The sequence below is a fragment of the Misgurnus anguillicaudatus genome, chromosome 16 (genome assembly GCF_027580225.2).
Source record: "Misgurnus anguillicaudatus chromosome 16, ASM2758022v2, whole genome shotgun sequence".
Taxonomy (NCBI): domain Eukaryota; kingdom Metazoa; phylum Chordata; class Actinopteri; order Cypriniformes; family Cobitidae; genus Misgurnus; species Misgurnus anguillicaudatus.
The window spans coordinates 12,666,524-12,683,246 of NC_073352.2; the positions used below are offsets into that span (position 1 = coordinate 12,666,524).

Below are 16,723 nucleotides of genomic sequence, written 5' to 3' on the forward strand. Positions count from 1 at the left end.
CTTATGCATGTCTGATGCAGTGAGAGACGGTGCACTTAAGCATGTCTGATGCAGTGAGAAAAGGTACACTTATGCATGTCGGATGCAGTAAAAGACGGTGCTCGTATGCATGTCTGATGCAGTGAGAGAAGGTGCACGTATGCATGTCTGATGCAGTGAGAGACGGCGCACGTATGCATGTCTGATGCAGTGAGAGACGGCGCACGTATCCATGTCTGATGCAGTGAGAGACGGCGCACGTGTGCATGTCTGATACAGTCAGAGACAGTGCACATGATGTGAGAGATAATGCACAGTGCATATCTGATGCAGTGAGAGATATTGCATGTGTGCATATAATGCAGTGAGAGATGGTGCAGGGAGAGACGATGCTTGTGTGCATTTCTGATGTTAGCGAGAGACAGTGCACGTGTGAGAGATGGTGCAAAGGGCATGTGTGCATGTCTAACGCAGTGAGAGATTGCACACGTTTGCATGTCTGATGCAGTGAGAGACGGCGCACATGTGCATGTCTTTCACTGTAAAAGATGGTGCATGTGTGCATGTCTGATGCAGTGAGAGACGGCGCACGTTTGCATGTCTAATGCAGTCAGAGACAGTGCATGTATGAGAGATGGTGCACAGTGTATGTCTGATGCAGTGAGAGATATTGCATGTGAGCATATAATGCAGTGAGAGATGGTGCAGGGAGAGACGGTGCTTGTGTGCATTTCTGATGTAGCGAGAGACAGTGCACGTGTGAGAGATGGTGCAAAGGGCATGTGTGCATGTCTAACGCAGTGAGAGATGGCACACGTTTGCATGTCTGATACAGTGAGACATGGTGCATGTCTGATGCTGTAAAATATGGTGCATGTCTGATGCTGTAAGAGATGGTACATGTGTCCATGTCTGATTAAGTGAGTGATGGTGTATGTGTTCATGTCTGATGTCAAGTCTATAAGCAAATAAAAAATATCAAACCTGTCCACATTACACAAACAAAACATTTTAAATAGGATTTAATGTAGCAATTGCATGTTACTATTTTAACATGTTCAGCCAATAAAAAATACACAATCAACATGAAGAGGTCTCTAAATATAACTATTCCTCACTTCTGTCCCATGGCAGTTTTTGCAGCATTCCTTGTCCACATCCCATCGCCTCACTCCCAGCTGGTAAATCTATTTCAGTTAGGGAGAGGGGAGTACTAATATTCCGAGCTCTGAGCTCTTCCCTCGGACAGCACGCCAACTATGCTTTATTATCGTTTTTGATTACATGTTAAGAAGTCGTAAAACTGAAATGTAAAAGATTCATTTCCATTTTACATGGAATTAACTGCAAATTAGATTCAATTAAATTGCGATAAAATGCTCAAGAATACCACTACACTAAACAAGCATCAAAAGTCAGATTGCAGTGTAGGATCTTACATTACTCTGTACAATATGTCAAAGCCTAAAGATGAGACAAAATTTAGAGAAAGCAGTTAAAGCCACATCCACTGGCAAAATACTATTGTCTAATGAAGAAAAAGCGGCAGAGAGAAGCTATATAAAGAGAATGAGGGAATGAGGACGTATGGGAGGGATCATGGGAGCAATATTAGAACTTCAATTATAGTTAAAAGTCGTAAAATCCTCCTAAAATTGCCTGCTGATGCCCATGAGTGGTGAACTGTGGAGATACTGCTGTGAATGACCCAGATCTTCACTATGCAGCTGTCATTAAGACACATAACCAATGTACTTTAATTACACTGTGAGTCATAAGACATGGATTGAAGCACTCTACGATGTTGAAGTTGTCAAAGCATATGACCTTGAAACATGTAAAACATGTATCATGAAACAGATGTTTTCAGCACATCTTGCACCAACAGGCTGGTGGTTCTCAACTAGTTGAAATAGATGACAGATTTATTCTGACAAGGTTGTGAAAACACCTCAGATGGCTTTATTTGTCAATGCCAAAAATGCTGTGGGTACTATCAAAGTCTATTGTGTTTTAGTGAAAATTCATCTGACAGATTGTTCATTTTCCCATTCATCTGTCATGCCAACAATTTTGAATATTGTTAGGCTAATATTAATACACTTCAATGTTTGTTTTTATTAGTTGCATGATAAGTTATTTTGGATTGCCTCTTGATGCTCAAAGCACAATACGGGTCCTGAAACAAAACCACTAAACTACACAATTAAGCAAGTGAGAGACAAGGACTTTTTCTTTCTTTCACCAAATAGTTACAAGTCATTTGGACTCCTAAAATCATCAGTTGTCTCCACAGGGCAGATGTGTAATATGCAGGTACAGACAGCTGTTGAGATGATGTATGAGCTCCTATGGGGTGATGGATTGGTCTGCTTGGCAGGGTATGAATGAACACATTCCCTTAAAATAGGTCTGGTCTGTGTTATACATCACAGTTTAGGGAGGGAAATATTTAGGTCAAGCAAGCAGATTTGTGTAAGTGTGTGTAAAAGATAATCTTGTTATGGACAAAGAACAGACATTTAATGAATATCTCATCCATGATGTTTATGTTTTTCTTTGTTCAGTTGAGAAAAAATTAAGTTTTTTTTTAGGAAAACATTCCAGGATTTTTCTCATTTTAATGTACTTTATTAGACCCCAACAGTTTACAGTTTCAATGCAGTTTAAAATTGCGGTTTCAACGCAGCGCAAAAGGCTCTAAACTATTCCTACCGATGCATAAGGGTCTTAACTAGCTAAACGATTGTCATTTTGGGCATGAAAAATACTTTTAAAGGAACACTAAGGTGCGTTTACACCAACCGCGGTAGAGGCGTGAAGCGCGAGTGATTTCAATGTTAAGTCAATGTGCAGACGCGTTGACGCGCGTCAGGAGGTCCCGCGGCGCGGAAGAGGCGTTCGGCGCGGAGCGGAAGACACGTTTCCGCCTCATTCGCGCGTATAACTACTCGTCTTAAATAGGAAAAACGTTGATGTGTTTGGTAACTTTATCTCTAAATGGTACAATTGAATGAATGGGACTAAGCTAAATGCTATCGAAGCGTCGCAGCGCGCTCCAGCGCTTACGTGCACGCACACAGATGATAGAGGGATGTATCAACAATTCTTAGTTAAGGTAATAACATATTTTAATATTGAAAATGAGTAGACTATTCCTTTAACAGTAAACTCTGATTACGCATGAGATTATGCGAGTATCTGGCAAACGCGAGCGTCTCTTTTATCATAAACCCTTTAGACGCATCTGCAGCAGGCACTTATTTTGACAAGACACGTGATGCACATAGGATCACTCGACAGGCAGAACACATATTTTGGAATTACGAACCACACACATGACGGCCGGGCTAAATACATGTTGTGACAAACTTCGCATCGTACACCCTCAAATAAAGAAGTCATTAGCCGCCACTGATTGGCCCGAAGCAGTCAGTGAGGTATGACGTCGTCCGTTCGAAATGCCTGTAATCTTTTTCGTACATAGCGTTTACCAGTAATTACTGGTAATCTTACAACCTCTTTTACTGGTAAATTAGAAGCACTGATTTACCAGAAAGGTTCTGTTCACCCATGACCTGTTAAATGCAATTTACCAGTAAATGACCAGTAAAGGCTGTATGTGTGAAAAGGACCATTGACTGAGTCAGATCATGTCAAAGATTGAAATCAAACATTCATAATCTCATAATAAGATTATAAGACTTTAACCTGGATTTCACAAATAACAGTCTAGTATTTATTTACAGTTGATATTTTTGAAGTGTGTGCCAAGATCAATATTTGATCACTGTCATTACTTCACATAACAGAGTTGACTAACCTAAACAAGTGCGAACACAAGAATTTGGAGCTACTACAAATTGGTGACGGCTCGCATAGAAACATCAGGTGTTTAAACAACCCATCCCATCCGTATCAAAAGAGCTAAAATCACTTAACCGCACAACATGAGGGTTTTAGACTCCAGTTGTCCGAACTTGCTGGTGCTTTATACACAATTCATTACAGGTTGTGAGAAGGACCTGTTTACAAAGCTATCAAAAGACCCCACAGACCACATGCTCAAATTGTCTGTTATATTACTGTGGGATTTCCTCCTTAGACAAAGCCTTCTCCCCATGACCTCTCGGTGCCTTTCAACACCAACTCGAGTGTTTCATCTGACAGGGCGCTGTGAATGAATGATGAATTGCCTTAGACTAAAGTGCCGTTTCTTCTGTTGAAAAGTACTCTCTGCTGACATGCTTGCTTACTTTAAAGTCAAGGACGCTGCCTCTTCCCAGATACAAACCGGGAGATAGATGAAGCTTGCGTGGCACAGAGATGCCCATGCGTTGTGTGCTGGACTGTGAGATTGACGGGCAGCGGGTGGTTGGGTGACTGAAGAGAAGATGGGCAGATGGTGGTCAAAAGGGATTTGATTAGGTGCCTTCATAACTGCAAACTGTCTGCAGGCAGGTATGCTCAATCCTGCTGGGACAGCTTGGACTTATTCGGTTGTTTTAATTAGAAAACTTTGTGTTCCACTTCATGCCCTTCAAGGGCATTTGATTGATTCAGTAAATGTGACGCCACAAATCTTTGCTGTTTTCTTCCCATTTAAAACCGCATAAATTAATATACAATTCATATGAAAAAGCAAGTTAGGGTATGTCAAACTGAGGTCTGTAAGAATCATACTGTGCGACAACAACACAACACTATGGCACGCTTGCAGTGTAAATAGCTTTGTTGATTATAATAGGAGGAAGCTACTGTGGTTTTGTTGCGTCATGTCCCACCACTCACTTGACTGTAGATTGGGTGTTAATGACTAATGAGTCTAAATGACTCTAATTGACTTGTTTTGCTCTGTGGTAGTCAGGTAAACTTAGGCAGATGCTAGTGGAAAACTGCTGGGGGGTGAATAGATCGCCCATGCTTGTTGGTTTCCTGTCCCATGCTGGATGAAACGATCAGACTGGAGCATGCACAGCTGTCAGTGATTCGGTCTGTACGCCCCCTCCCCATTCATCCACCAAACACCTAAATAACTTTATACTGTACATCCTTAACACTCAAGAGATCCAGATGATTCCGTAAAACATAATTCCTTCTTAACTTTACTCAGTTCAGCTTGTTTCAACATCTTCTGAATGTGTTTGTATAATGAAAGGCTTAACATTGCATGCATGTTTTACCAAAAACAAGACAAAAGTGCTTAAAAGTGGTCATTGGAAACGAGGCCATCTTTATTTAGCCCTGCTTTCTGTGGCTCAGTTTATAGATTGATCATTAAGTGGTTAGATTTTCCTTGTGTTTTGTACCGTCATGTGGATGGAAAATGCATATTGAAATGATATGCAGATGAGATTATGCATGCATGGTAAAATTAGGCGTTGTATGGTAAGGTGACCAGATTTTTAAAATGTAAAGTGGGGAAATTTCCTAGTTCAATGGTCAAAATATTATTAAAATCTTATTTGTTATTATCTATAAATTAAAAAAATGGCGACAAAACATTTTTGTCAAAAAGGAAAGAACACCAAAAATCAGGTCTGTCCCTGGAAAACGGGGACATCTGATCACCTTATTGTAAGCTCGTTATATGGCTGTTTCCGAGACGAGATGGAGATCCAATTAGGCACAGCCTTCCAGTGACTGGGATTTATAAAGATAATTTTTTTTAATAAAATGCATGGTTTTATACACTCACCTAAAGGATTATTAGGAACACCATACTAATACTGTGTTTGACCCTCTTTCGCCTTCAGAACTGCCTTAATTCTACGTGGCATTTATTCAACAAGGTGCTGACAGCATTCTTTAGAAATGTTGGCTAATATTGATAGGATAGCATCTTGAAGTTGATGGAGATTTGTGGGATGCACATCCAGGGCACGAAGCTCCCATTACACCACATCCCAAAGATGCTCTATTGGGTTGAGATCTGGTGACTGTGGGGGTCATTTTAGTACAATGAACTCATTGTCATGTTCAAGAAACCAATTTGAAATGATTCGAGCTTTGTGACATGGTGCATTATTCTGCTGGAAGTAGCCATCAGAGGATGGGTACATGGTGGTCATAAAGGGATGGACATGGTCAGAAACAATGCTCAGGTAGGCCGTGGCATTTAAACAATGCCCAGTAGGCACTAAGGGGCCTAAAGTGTGCCAAGAAAACGTCCCCCACATCATTACACCACCACCACCAGCCTGCACAGCGGTAACAAGACATGATGGATCCATGTTCTCATTCTGTTTACGCCAAATTCTGACTCTACCATCTGAATGTCTCAACAGAAATCGAGACTCATCAGGCCAGGCAACATTTTTCCAATCTTCAACTGTCCAATTTTGGTGAGCTTGTGCAAATTGTAGCCTTTTTTTTCCTATTAGTAGTGGAGATGAGTGGTACCCGGTGGGGTCTTCTGCTGTTGTAGCTCATCCGCCTCAAGGTTGTGCATGTTGTGGCTTCACAAATGCTTTGCTGCATACCTCGGTCGTAACGAGTGGTTATTTCAGTCAAAGTTGCTCTTCTATCAGCTTGAATCAGTCGGTCCATTCTCATCTGACCTCTAGCATCAACAAGGCATTTTCGCCCACAGGACTGCCGCATACTGGATGTTTTTCCCTTTTCACACCATTCTTTGTAAACCCTAGAAATGGTTGTGCCCCTAAATGGATTGAAAAAAATGCCATGTGATTGGTTGATTAGATAATTGCATTAATGAGAAATTGAACAGGTGTTCCTATTAATCCTTTAGGTGAGTGTATATCTGAAAACTTTTGTGCGTACGAAAAATCCACCTTATACACACTTTAAGGATGAAATCTACGCAAAGTTTTATAAATGAAACTCCAGAATATTTGAGATGTCATTTATATTCAGACTTGAGAGGGTTACTTGAAACTTTTAGACCCGAACCCACTTGGGTCTCGGGTCGGACCTCGGGTTTTCGGATTTAAGACCTTGTTCACACTGTCAGTCCAAATCCGATTTTAATGCATATCCGATTGGAATCCAATCACATTTAGAACGTGTGAAAGCCCAAAAAGCACATAAAATCTGTTTTTTTTTTCTAATCTGTTTTAGGCTACATCCAGGTGTGGTTAGAAATTCTTTTCAAATCGTGTTACCGGAAATCCAATTCAATCTAATCGCTCTGGTTGCATTTGTGTAGCTTTTCGGTTACGTCATGCTGTTGCGTCACGTAAACACGTCAGACGTCAACAAGGCAGATCGTCGCGCCAACCCGCTGTCACTGCCATAGAAACAGATAATGCAGATAGTCCGGAAAACGCTACAGGCCGCACAAATCAGATCTGAATAGTTTTGCCAAAATCGAATATGCACCAAAATTGGAAATTGTCTGACATTTTGAACTAGGTATAAGTGGACCTGTGAAGACTTCTAGTGCTATTTGTGGATGGACCAGCAGGTGGCTCACGTAAATCATCACTGACAACAGAAACAGAAACTACTGTACAGTCAAGCAGTGCTTGAAAATAAGTATTATTATAGCAACATGCTGATTTATTTAGTCTTAAAGGAGCATTTCACCCATAGAAACATTAATCTTTATCGAACGTGTGTTATATTTGTAGGTGAAATTTAACATACATTTAGAATTTGGTGCCTATTTGGCCGAGAAAAGGGGTATTTGTAGTCTCACTCCCTCAACAAAGATATTGGACTTCCTTCTTTCAATGATGCAAAATGATGATTTTTACATCATTGAAAGAAGGAAGTGCAACACTGAAATCTGCATTTCTCCTGTCTCAGCGGCAACTGAGAAAATTATGCATGACCATTCAAAAACATGTCTGGGGTTCTCACTACAGTATACAAAGCTTAATGCAAATGGGTGAAGTGTCCCTTTAAGTGAAACCATTGTAATCCTGAAAGTAATCCCATTTTTTACAAAATGTAATTGTAATCTGATTACTACTTTTTTTTTAAGTAACTGTAATGGATTACAGTTAGTCTTTTGTATCCGGATTACGTAATCCCGTTTGATTACATGTAATCAGTTACTCCTAGGGTTGCCAACTGTCCCGTATTTTGAGCATAATTTTTTTGTCCCGTATGGGATGTCTCATGTCCCGTTTTTTGACTGCTACATTGATCTAACAAGTGAATGATACAACAGGCTTGTTCGACTTCATGCGCCATCACAAGAACCAAGCGGCCAAGGGCGTAGGAACCGGGGGGGATGGAGGGGACGTGTCCCCTCAAATATTGGAGACAGTCACATTTGTCCCCCCCAAAAAAATTATACTGCGGGGGAGAAAAATATTTGACTCGCATGCTTTTATTTTGAAAGCGCAACACAGTGTCTTGTCAGGGCCCGCTCCGCTCCCTCAACGGCTATCTAGTGGGGTCTGAAGCTGGTGACAGGTCGTCAGAGATTAAGATGAAAAGACAACTGCAGCTCAGTTTAAGTGATTTCTTTATCACGGGGAAGAAGAAAGGAATGTGAGTTGGTAATAATTTTGTGCAGGAGGATAATTATATTTTTCTGTCTAACATTAGACCATGGATAAAAGTTCTCAGTCGCACGATGGATTAACGTCAATTGCAAAATACTTAAATTCACTTTTCATAAAGACGACTTGTATTCAAAGCCTGGAGTGGAGCCAAACCAAGTTCTTCTCTCTACTGTAAGCGTTCTGTAATCACTTCGCTCAGGATCCGCTCCAGGTTTTCTGACTGTGTAAAGCTGAGGTAAAACTTTAAGCATGGACATACTTTTAATGCAGGAAGGCTCATATTGAAGGTCAGTGTAAAGAGAAATGGAGATTCACATGGCTTAGCGAAGTGGGGAAGCCTTTTAGTTCGTGGGATAAAAAAACAGTCAGCCGAGCCAGGTAGGTGTCTTTGCATTGTATGTCTAGGGCAGTATTTTGGGGGTAATTGATTTGTCCCGTACATAATCACTCGCGTCCCGTTTTCTGACTGATACGCTGATCTAACCAGTGACTGATACAGGTTTGTTAAAGTTCATGTGGCGCCACAGCGGCAGATGACATCAAAATCCTATGAGAGCGATTGAAGAAAACATACAGAGGAGACTGCTATCGAAATACTTTGATGTCATCTGCCTGTCGGTTTCAGCACCGCTGTACGAAGTCGAACCAGCAGCAATGCTGATCACGACAACACATGAGAATGATCACCTGTCATTCAATCACAGACCCCCTCAAGTGTACATTAAAGGGGATGATATAATACAATTTCATATTTTCTTTTTTTAAAGTGGGTTATTTTGTCGTTTCGCCTCAATCTACTATGCCTCAAAAGCATTTCCAACTTTGCTTGGACATTTTCGTGCATGATTCACAGTCTGTAACTTATGTGTGTTTTAATAATCGTATTTGTTAAAGTACATGATGTTGACTCGAAACTACAGCTTACAGAATCTATGTAAGATGTTTTTTTTAGTTTGTCACACGTAGATTAATATGAAGGGGATAACCTTTTTAACCCTTAGTGCAAGAGTCACAAGTGTTTTGTTGAAAGGACTGTGTTAAAAGTAAAGCTGTAAATTAACAAACTATTAATAAACCTACCATATGTTGTAGGCATAAAAGTTATAAATTAGGAGATTAGCTATCATTCTGACAAATGGCTTAAATCAATACAATGTATATTCACACAAAACCATACCCGTATTGTTGCTGTAGCCCACCTTTTGTCAGGGCCGGCCCGAGGCATAAGCGAACCAAGCGGCTGCTTAGGGCCCCGCTGGCCACCAGGGGGCCCCCGCCCCAATCGTTTTTTAATTTTTATTTTTTTATACAATTAAATAACTTAAACAGGTAATATAAATGGATGAATGAATGAATACGAATTTATAAATGAATAATTAAAGACAAGAAAATTTTGATTTGCAGACAACTATGTGTCTGCAGTGCTAGCGTTTTAGTCAGGCGCAACATAGACACCTGCGCCACCTGCGCGTCAGCGCGCAAGTGCATGACGTCGTCACTCACTGTAAACAATGATGAGCCATTTGACATGTCACAAAAAAAGGATATATCCCTCTGGGGCCGAAAAGAGAACAAAGAAAAGGACCGAGGATGAGGAAAAAAAGAGCAAGATAAAGGTATGTTTGCATGATTATATAGAGTAACGTTATGTTTAATTTGTGTTAGTGGTGTGACTCACGGTTCGGCTCGCATGCGCTCAAATAGCGAAAGTTTATCATTTGCACGTGTTTCAAAGGCTTGCAAAAGTTAACATTTCAAGTGATTTTAAACAATTTATCCCGCAAAAAGGCGCTAAAGTGAGCAGTATTCTGCATGCCCATGCGGTTTAAATTGTCCAGCCCAGCTCCCTTCAGAGATCAGAACACTAACACTTGATTTTTAAACTTTAGAGAGAGTTACGCTATTTTGTGTCATACTGTAGTCCATTAACATACATTTGAGGAATAGAGCACTGAAAATAACGTAACGTTTTTATGCTCCGCCGTCTGTATTTCCGTCTGTGTGAGCGCGCCGCGTATAAGTGCACTTAGTAGGGCACACATGGAGAGACGAACATAAAATCTTTCTGTTCTTGACAGGGCACATACAAACAAAGTGATCTCCACAGTACTCTTTTCCAATAAAAACATTTGTTTATGTCTTTGGGCGGTTTATGTATAGATTAGGCAGAAACCAGTTCCGTGCTTCTCTTAAAGAGACAGTAACCTTAATTAACCTACTTAAATCTCTGTCATTAATGTTAATCAAACCTTCCAAGACAAAGAGAAAATCACTTCTGTAGCTCTAAAAAAGAATAATTATATTTAATTCATACAATAAAGTGTTATGATTCATTTGATTTGATTTCTGTACCTAATGCTAATTTTAGCCCTTATTTAATGTGCAACTTTGTTCTTTTTATAAATGTTTGTAAGTAATTTCCTCATTTTTTATTAGTTTTTCCAACCCCTTATTCTGCTGATCCGAAAAATGATCAGATCTGTGCCTCAAAAACCATAATGTGATCCGAACCGTGAGTTTTGTGACCCATCACACCCCTAGCTAGCATTGCTGTACTGTATGTGTTGAAGTGAACGTTCCAACATCGGTAACGTTCCAGCTTCATAGGCAAAGCACATGCGCTCTCTGTCTAAGATCTTTGGTAAGAGATGGTATTGGACTTTATGAGAATATATACCAATACCATGTTGGGTAGGAAGATTTCTGTGATGAAAATAGACTTCAATCTTATTTATATGGTGGGTAGTGATGTAACAGTGCTATCCTCATATTTATTTATTTATTGCTTGTTGTGTAAGTAATGAAAAATTAGCAAAATAAACTCATTCTGCTCGATCAACTATGCACTTATCCAATGCTATTTTTTTCAGGAACACTGTTGAAGTACTTTAGAGCACAACCAACTCTACCCGCCCCTGATGTTTCATCAAGTGTCAGTGCCTCCACAGCTGATGATGCAGCAGATGAGGTTTTTCTTTCTGGCCAATGTTAACATTCCATAGCCTGTTAATATGACATGACACATTGAAGAATAAAGTATTTTATTTAAGTATAGATTTTTTTCATTATTTAACCTCACTTTATTTATTTATAATGTAACATTAGAGCGTGACATTTGTGTCCGCGGGGTGGGAGGGGGGCCCCCAAACACATTCTGCTTAGGGCCCCCAAGAGGCTCAGGCCGGCACTGCCTTTTGTCCTGTATTTTATAGTGACAGTTGGCAACCATATATATATATGCCTTAGGAGACTTCAATATGGCATTAATGGCAAAAAAATGCATCTCAAAATGCAAAACTATTAATAAACCTGTTGCCAGCCCAAGGCATAAGAGTTATAAATGAATATTTAATTAGGAGATAAGCTATCATTTTGAACTACTTAAATACACACAAAACCATATCCTCACTGCTGCGGCAGGCCATTCTTTGTCCTGTATTTCAGAGTGAGAAATTCAAAGTTGGCAACCCTAGTTACTCCCCAACCCTGTTCATATCATTTTATATTTGTAGTTAGGGGTTCTGAAACACAAACTAAAATGAAAAGTGATGCTTTTCTTACCTTATCGTGACCCTCTTATTGACTGTGAAAGAATGATGAATTTTGAAGGATGTTAGAACTGAGTAGCTGCTGTTCAGTCTGTAAGATTCCTGTCAACATTCCTGTCAAACATTAAAAGGTACAAAAATCAATTGTATTTCAAATATGTTTGGCTTTACATATAAAAAAAAAACATTCAGGCGAGTGGCTTTACTGCCCGTTGGGCACCATCTGTCTGCCATCTCACCCTGAATATAACCAGCTGTCTCATGAGAACTTCCTTCAACTGTGTTAAGCTCTCTGTCAATGCCATTTCACCATCACATCAGATAATGTTAAGGAAGGTAACCTGACTTTTTATTAGTTCGTGAGATATGGCAATGATTCCGAATTTCACTTCTTATCTTGGTTGAAATGTGAAGAAAAACAACCAGGCAGGAATTTTAAGATGTAAGTAAACCTGACTCGATTTTTTTGCACTCGGCATATCTTTAAAGCCATTTCCATTCACTTCCCGCATCTGCGTTTGAACTCTGGGACAATTTTCTCTTTTGTTCTACCCACGAAGCTTCTCACATGACTGCAATGTGTGGCTAATTCTCAGGAATTACAAGTATTATATTGCTTCAATACGTTGACATGCCCCGACAGCTTTACCTTTCCAGCTCTCCTTGCACGAGGAAAAGCCGCATGTTGGTAAACCAGGGTTAAGAGGCAAGCTATGAACATAATGACCGGACACTTGAAAGGATTTGAATGGCATAAAAGAGGCACGGATCCTTTCTTTTGTAAACAGAGATTCTCACGGGGACTAGACTTCGGAAAGATTAGCTCCTCTATAAACATGTGGCTGTGTCACATTGCAAATCCTCACTGCAGCTGGCTTTACTGCACTGTGGGTAATCTGGGATGCTGGTTATTTAATCTGAATGCTATTAAAAGCTTTATTTCTTTTGGATTACAAAAAAATAAAAAATAAAACTGGCAGGCTGTCCCTGACCTTCACATCAGCGGTGATTCCCTGTTTTCATAAACCTTGAAAGAGAAATAAGGATCGAGTTGTTCAGAAACTAAAGGTCACGCGAGTTCAGTGGTTGGCAGACTATGAGTATAAACATAGCAGTCTGCACTGAACGCATCTGATGATAGGTATATAAAAATAACATATGATCAAATCACCTTTTGTGGGGCAAAAGCATAGCTTTAGCCTTTCTTTGTCAGGATATCTGTCAAAAGTCGAACCAAGCAGCAAATATGACGATTCCAGAACCTTCATAGCTGCAAGATAAATCCCCACGAATTGGTGTATACCGCCATCTAGTGAATTTAACCCTAAACGCAGGTTTTAACGCGTAAGTTATGAAAATATGATTTAAAAGAAAACCCATCAAAGAAGCTTATGAAGCACTTACAAAACTGTTACCAAATGTTGATAAATCGGGATTTAGTAGCGGGAATTGAATTACAGTTTACGAAAAAAATCCATTATTTGCCGTCGTACGAGCTGGGTCTCTTGTGCGCATGTCAGAGAAACTCATGAATATTGATGTACGCTCCACCAATGAAAACCTTGTAAACAGCGTATGACCGAATAACTGAGTTAAACTCTTATTTATGGACGAATCATTTAATCCGATATGTGATCTTTTGTTTGATTACATTTATTTAATTATTTTAGTAATTAATACAAAATGTGAAAAAAATGAGCAATCTGAATGAGATAACAAATAAATAACAAATATAAAAGAAATATATAAATATATAAGAAATAACAAAGCTAAAATACGTTAAATTACTGTAAAACCTTAAATCTGTCATTTGACTAAATTTGTAATATTTTATATTTATTTAAATGTGAATTTCTTGTATATCTGTCTATCGTTGTATTTGTCATATTTGATGTATGTTCACTGTTCAGAATATTACAATAAAAATGACAAATAAAAAAAAGAATGTGATTTCTTACTTCCTGCCATGCTGTAGGACAGGGGTGACCTGATGTGAGGGACCCCATCCTAAAATATATATCCATTTATTTGTCGTGTTAAAACATTTAAATTCTTTAAGATAAATAGTAATTTTGATATTATAAAGACAGCATTTCCAAATAATTGGCTATAGATTTTAAATTTTTTTGTCTTTGTTCTCCTAGTCCCAGACCCCAGTTTGAAACCCCCTGCTGTAGGAGACGTCCAGTCGCTTAAAAAAACAAACATATATTTGAATAGATTATGTGAAGACACTGGTTTCCCGGACACGGATAAGCTTAAAACAGGACTAGGTCTTAGTTAGGAAATATAACTAGTTTTAACAAACATGCCTTAATAAAAACATTACTTGTGTGCATTTTGAAAAGAAAGGGCACTGATTTTAAGATATGTCAGTGCAAGTTGTTTTTAGTTTGGACAGCTCTTACCTTTATTTTAGTCTAGGACTAATCCCTGTCTGGGAAACTGTCCCTGTCTGTACATGATTTTAATTGTGAAGTCAATGTGTGTGTGGGGAAGGGGTTAACACATTAACTGATAGCTATTATTCATGTTCATTTTATGTTAAAGGGATAGTTCGCCCAAAAATGAAAATTGTGTCATCATTTACTCACTCTCATGTTGTTACAAACCCGTATAAATTTCTTTGTTCTGATAAACACAAAGGAAGCTATTTTGAGAAATGTCTGTAACCAAACCGTTTATGGACCCCATTTACTTCCATAGTATTATTTTTTCCTACTATGGAAATGAATGGGGTCCACGAATGGTTCAGTTACAAACATTTCTCAAAATATCTTCCTTTGTGTTCATCAGAACAAAGAAATGTATGCGGGTTTGTAACAACATGAGAGTGAGTAAATGATGACACAATTTTCATTTTTGGGTGAACTATCCCTTTAAGCAATAGGCTATTTAATCAAACATATCTAATATTTCTCAATTAAATTTGTGTTGTTTACCAAATTCAACTCCATTCATAGAAAGGGCTGAATTATTGTGTTTAACCATCTTACAAACAAAACAATAATCATAAACTCTGAAACCTTTGGACATTCTGACAACATACAGTAGAAGTTATTTAATGCTTATAACTTTCAAATAACCTTGTACAAATTGAAAAGTCACATTGAAAATAAAAATAAAATCCAATCCTGTATTTTATTACAAGTTTAATTCAACATTCACTGTAAGTTAATCAGAATTCTCTAATTCATATTTAACAAAACATTATTACAAAACACATTGTATCATAACCATCAGTCTTTTAATTAGAGGTACTAACAAAAAGCTTCTGCACAAGATCAATAACATTGTACGCTGGGGATTCCTACAACAGCTTGGACCTTATTTATCAGTATGTGGTGAAAGTGGATGAGAGAACGAGGCTGAAGATTTATTAACACTGCTTTACTTTTCCTTTGGAAAACCAATAGACCTCTATCTCTCTCTGTCTCTCTCTCGGACTAAGACATTTGTTAAGTGTTACATAAAAAAGGAAATGAAAAACAGAAGCAACACATCAACAAACAAAGGGTATATATATGAAACAATACAGTAGTTATGGGTGTAATATATTTGCATGTAATATTTTAGTAAAGGACGGTTATGACGGAATACTACGTCAATATGAAGTGCTTTGCACCACAGAAGCGATCACCTGCCAATGCTGTAACAATTTCAAAACTGTACAAAGTAAAACAGGTAGAGATCAGACGAACTATCATAGTCACTACAATAGCTTTACTGCCTGGCCACAGCATGTTATAAGTTCACATTTAACTTTCCATGCAGTCATGCAAAAGATTCACTCTGTAAACCAGAGCCAAGTCTCCTCTCTCTGACGTGCAAAAGCAATGAACATCAACATAAAACACCCAAAATGAGCACAAAAATGACAGCCCATCCCAGTGGAAGCTCAGCTCGGGTCAAATCCCTGAATTCTGCAGGTGAGCTATCTGAGGTCCATTAGGAAGCAGTTCATTTGTTGCCAACAGAGCACAGGAAGTTGGCTCACCACTTCCTGTGTTTAAGAGTCTAAGGTTTTCACCTACACGGGCAAATTTCAGCCTTGTCGCCCACCGGCTCCTCCTTAAAAATGTCTTTCCGCTTCCACACTTCACAATAGACATGCAATACACAGAGCGAATTAATTCATAGGTTAGGTTGTACATTTATATAGATTTATACATATTTATATCATTCATATATTTTCAGGAATGTTAATCTTTTTTGTTCCATGATACAAAATTATTTTTCATATGACACATAAAAACAGTCTCTTCTTTAAAAAACATTACTTAATAAAAATAAGTTCTATTTGTGTTTCCTTTATTTTACAATATATTTTCTTTTCCGCTCCATCTTCTCATAGTTTGGGATGAGGTGGGTGTTTATTACAATGGACACTTTGTGCAGCCGCACTCCGTGGTGGTCTCTATTTCTTCATGTATGGTAGATCCATCGGAGCACTTAAAGTTGACCTTCCGCCTCCTGCTCTTGGTTGGGGCGCAGCAGAGGCCTGAGTGACAGGCCTGAGGACACTCCACCCGTGGGATTTTACTGGTGGAGGTGCAGCTTTTATGACCCATGTGACGCTTGATAATCTCGCGAACCATCTCTCCTTGGCACGTGAGCTCTGTGAGGAGGATGGCACAAAAAACAGATCATCAGAGAAAGCGCCAACATTTGGACGATTTATTATAGTATGTGGGAAGTAATTTTGTTAACCAAAAATGT

General features: G+C 38.9%; 1 protein-coding gene and 1 long non-coding RNA gene across 4 annotated transcripts in view; both read right to left on the reverse strand.

Moving 5' to 3' along the window:
- Positions 1-3,691: 3,691 nt before the first annotated feature.
- Positions 3,692-13,541, reverse strand: LOC141350038 (uncharacterized). Of its 2 annotated transcripts, XR_012357936.1 has the most exons (5): positions 13,409-13,541; positions 13,176-13,274; positions 12,018-12,118; positions 4,236-4,362; positions 3,692-4,153 (listed from the first exon to the last, which is right to left on the reverse strand). It is a non-coding gene; the product is annotated as an uncharacterized lncRNA (long non-coding RNA). The 2 variants fall into 2 exon arrangements; XR_012357935.1 differs by lacking the exon at positions 13,409-13,541 and having other exon boundaries at positions 13,176-13,380.
- Positions 13,542-15,126: 1,585 nt separating this feature from the next.
- slit3 (slit homolog 3 (Drosophila)) overlaps positions 15,127-16,723 on the reverse strand; it is a 254,076-nt gene continuing 252,479 nt past the window's right edge. For both annotated transcript variants that reach the window (XM_073854133.1, XM_073854132.1), the window contains one exon: positions 15,127-16,622. In XM_073854133.1, the coding sequence (XP_073710234.1) occupies positions 16,381-16,622 (242 nt within the window). In that variant the 3' untranslated portion in view covers positions 15,127-16,380. The remainder of the gene's footprint in view (positions 16,623-16,723) is intronic.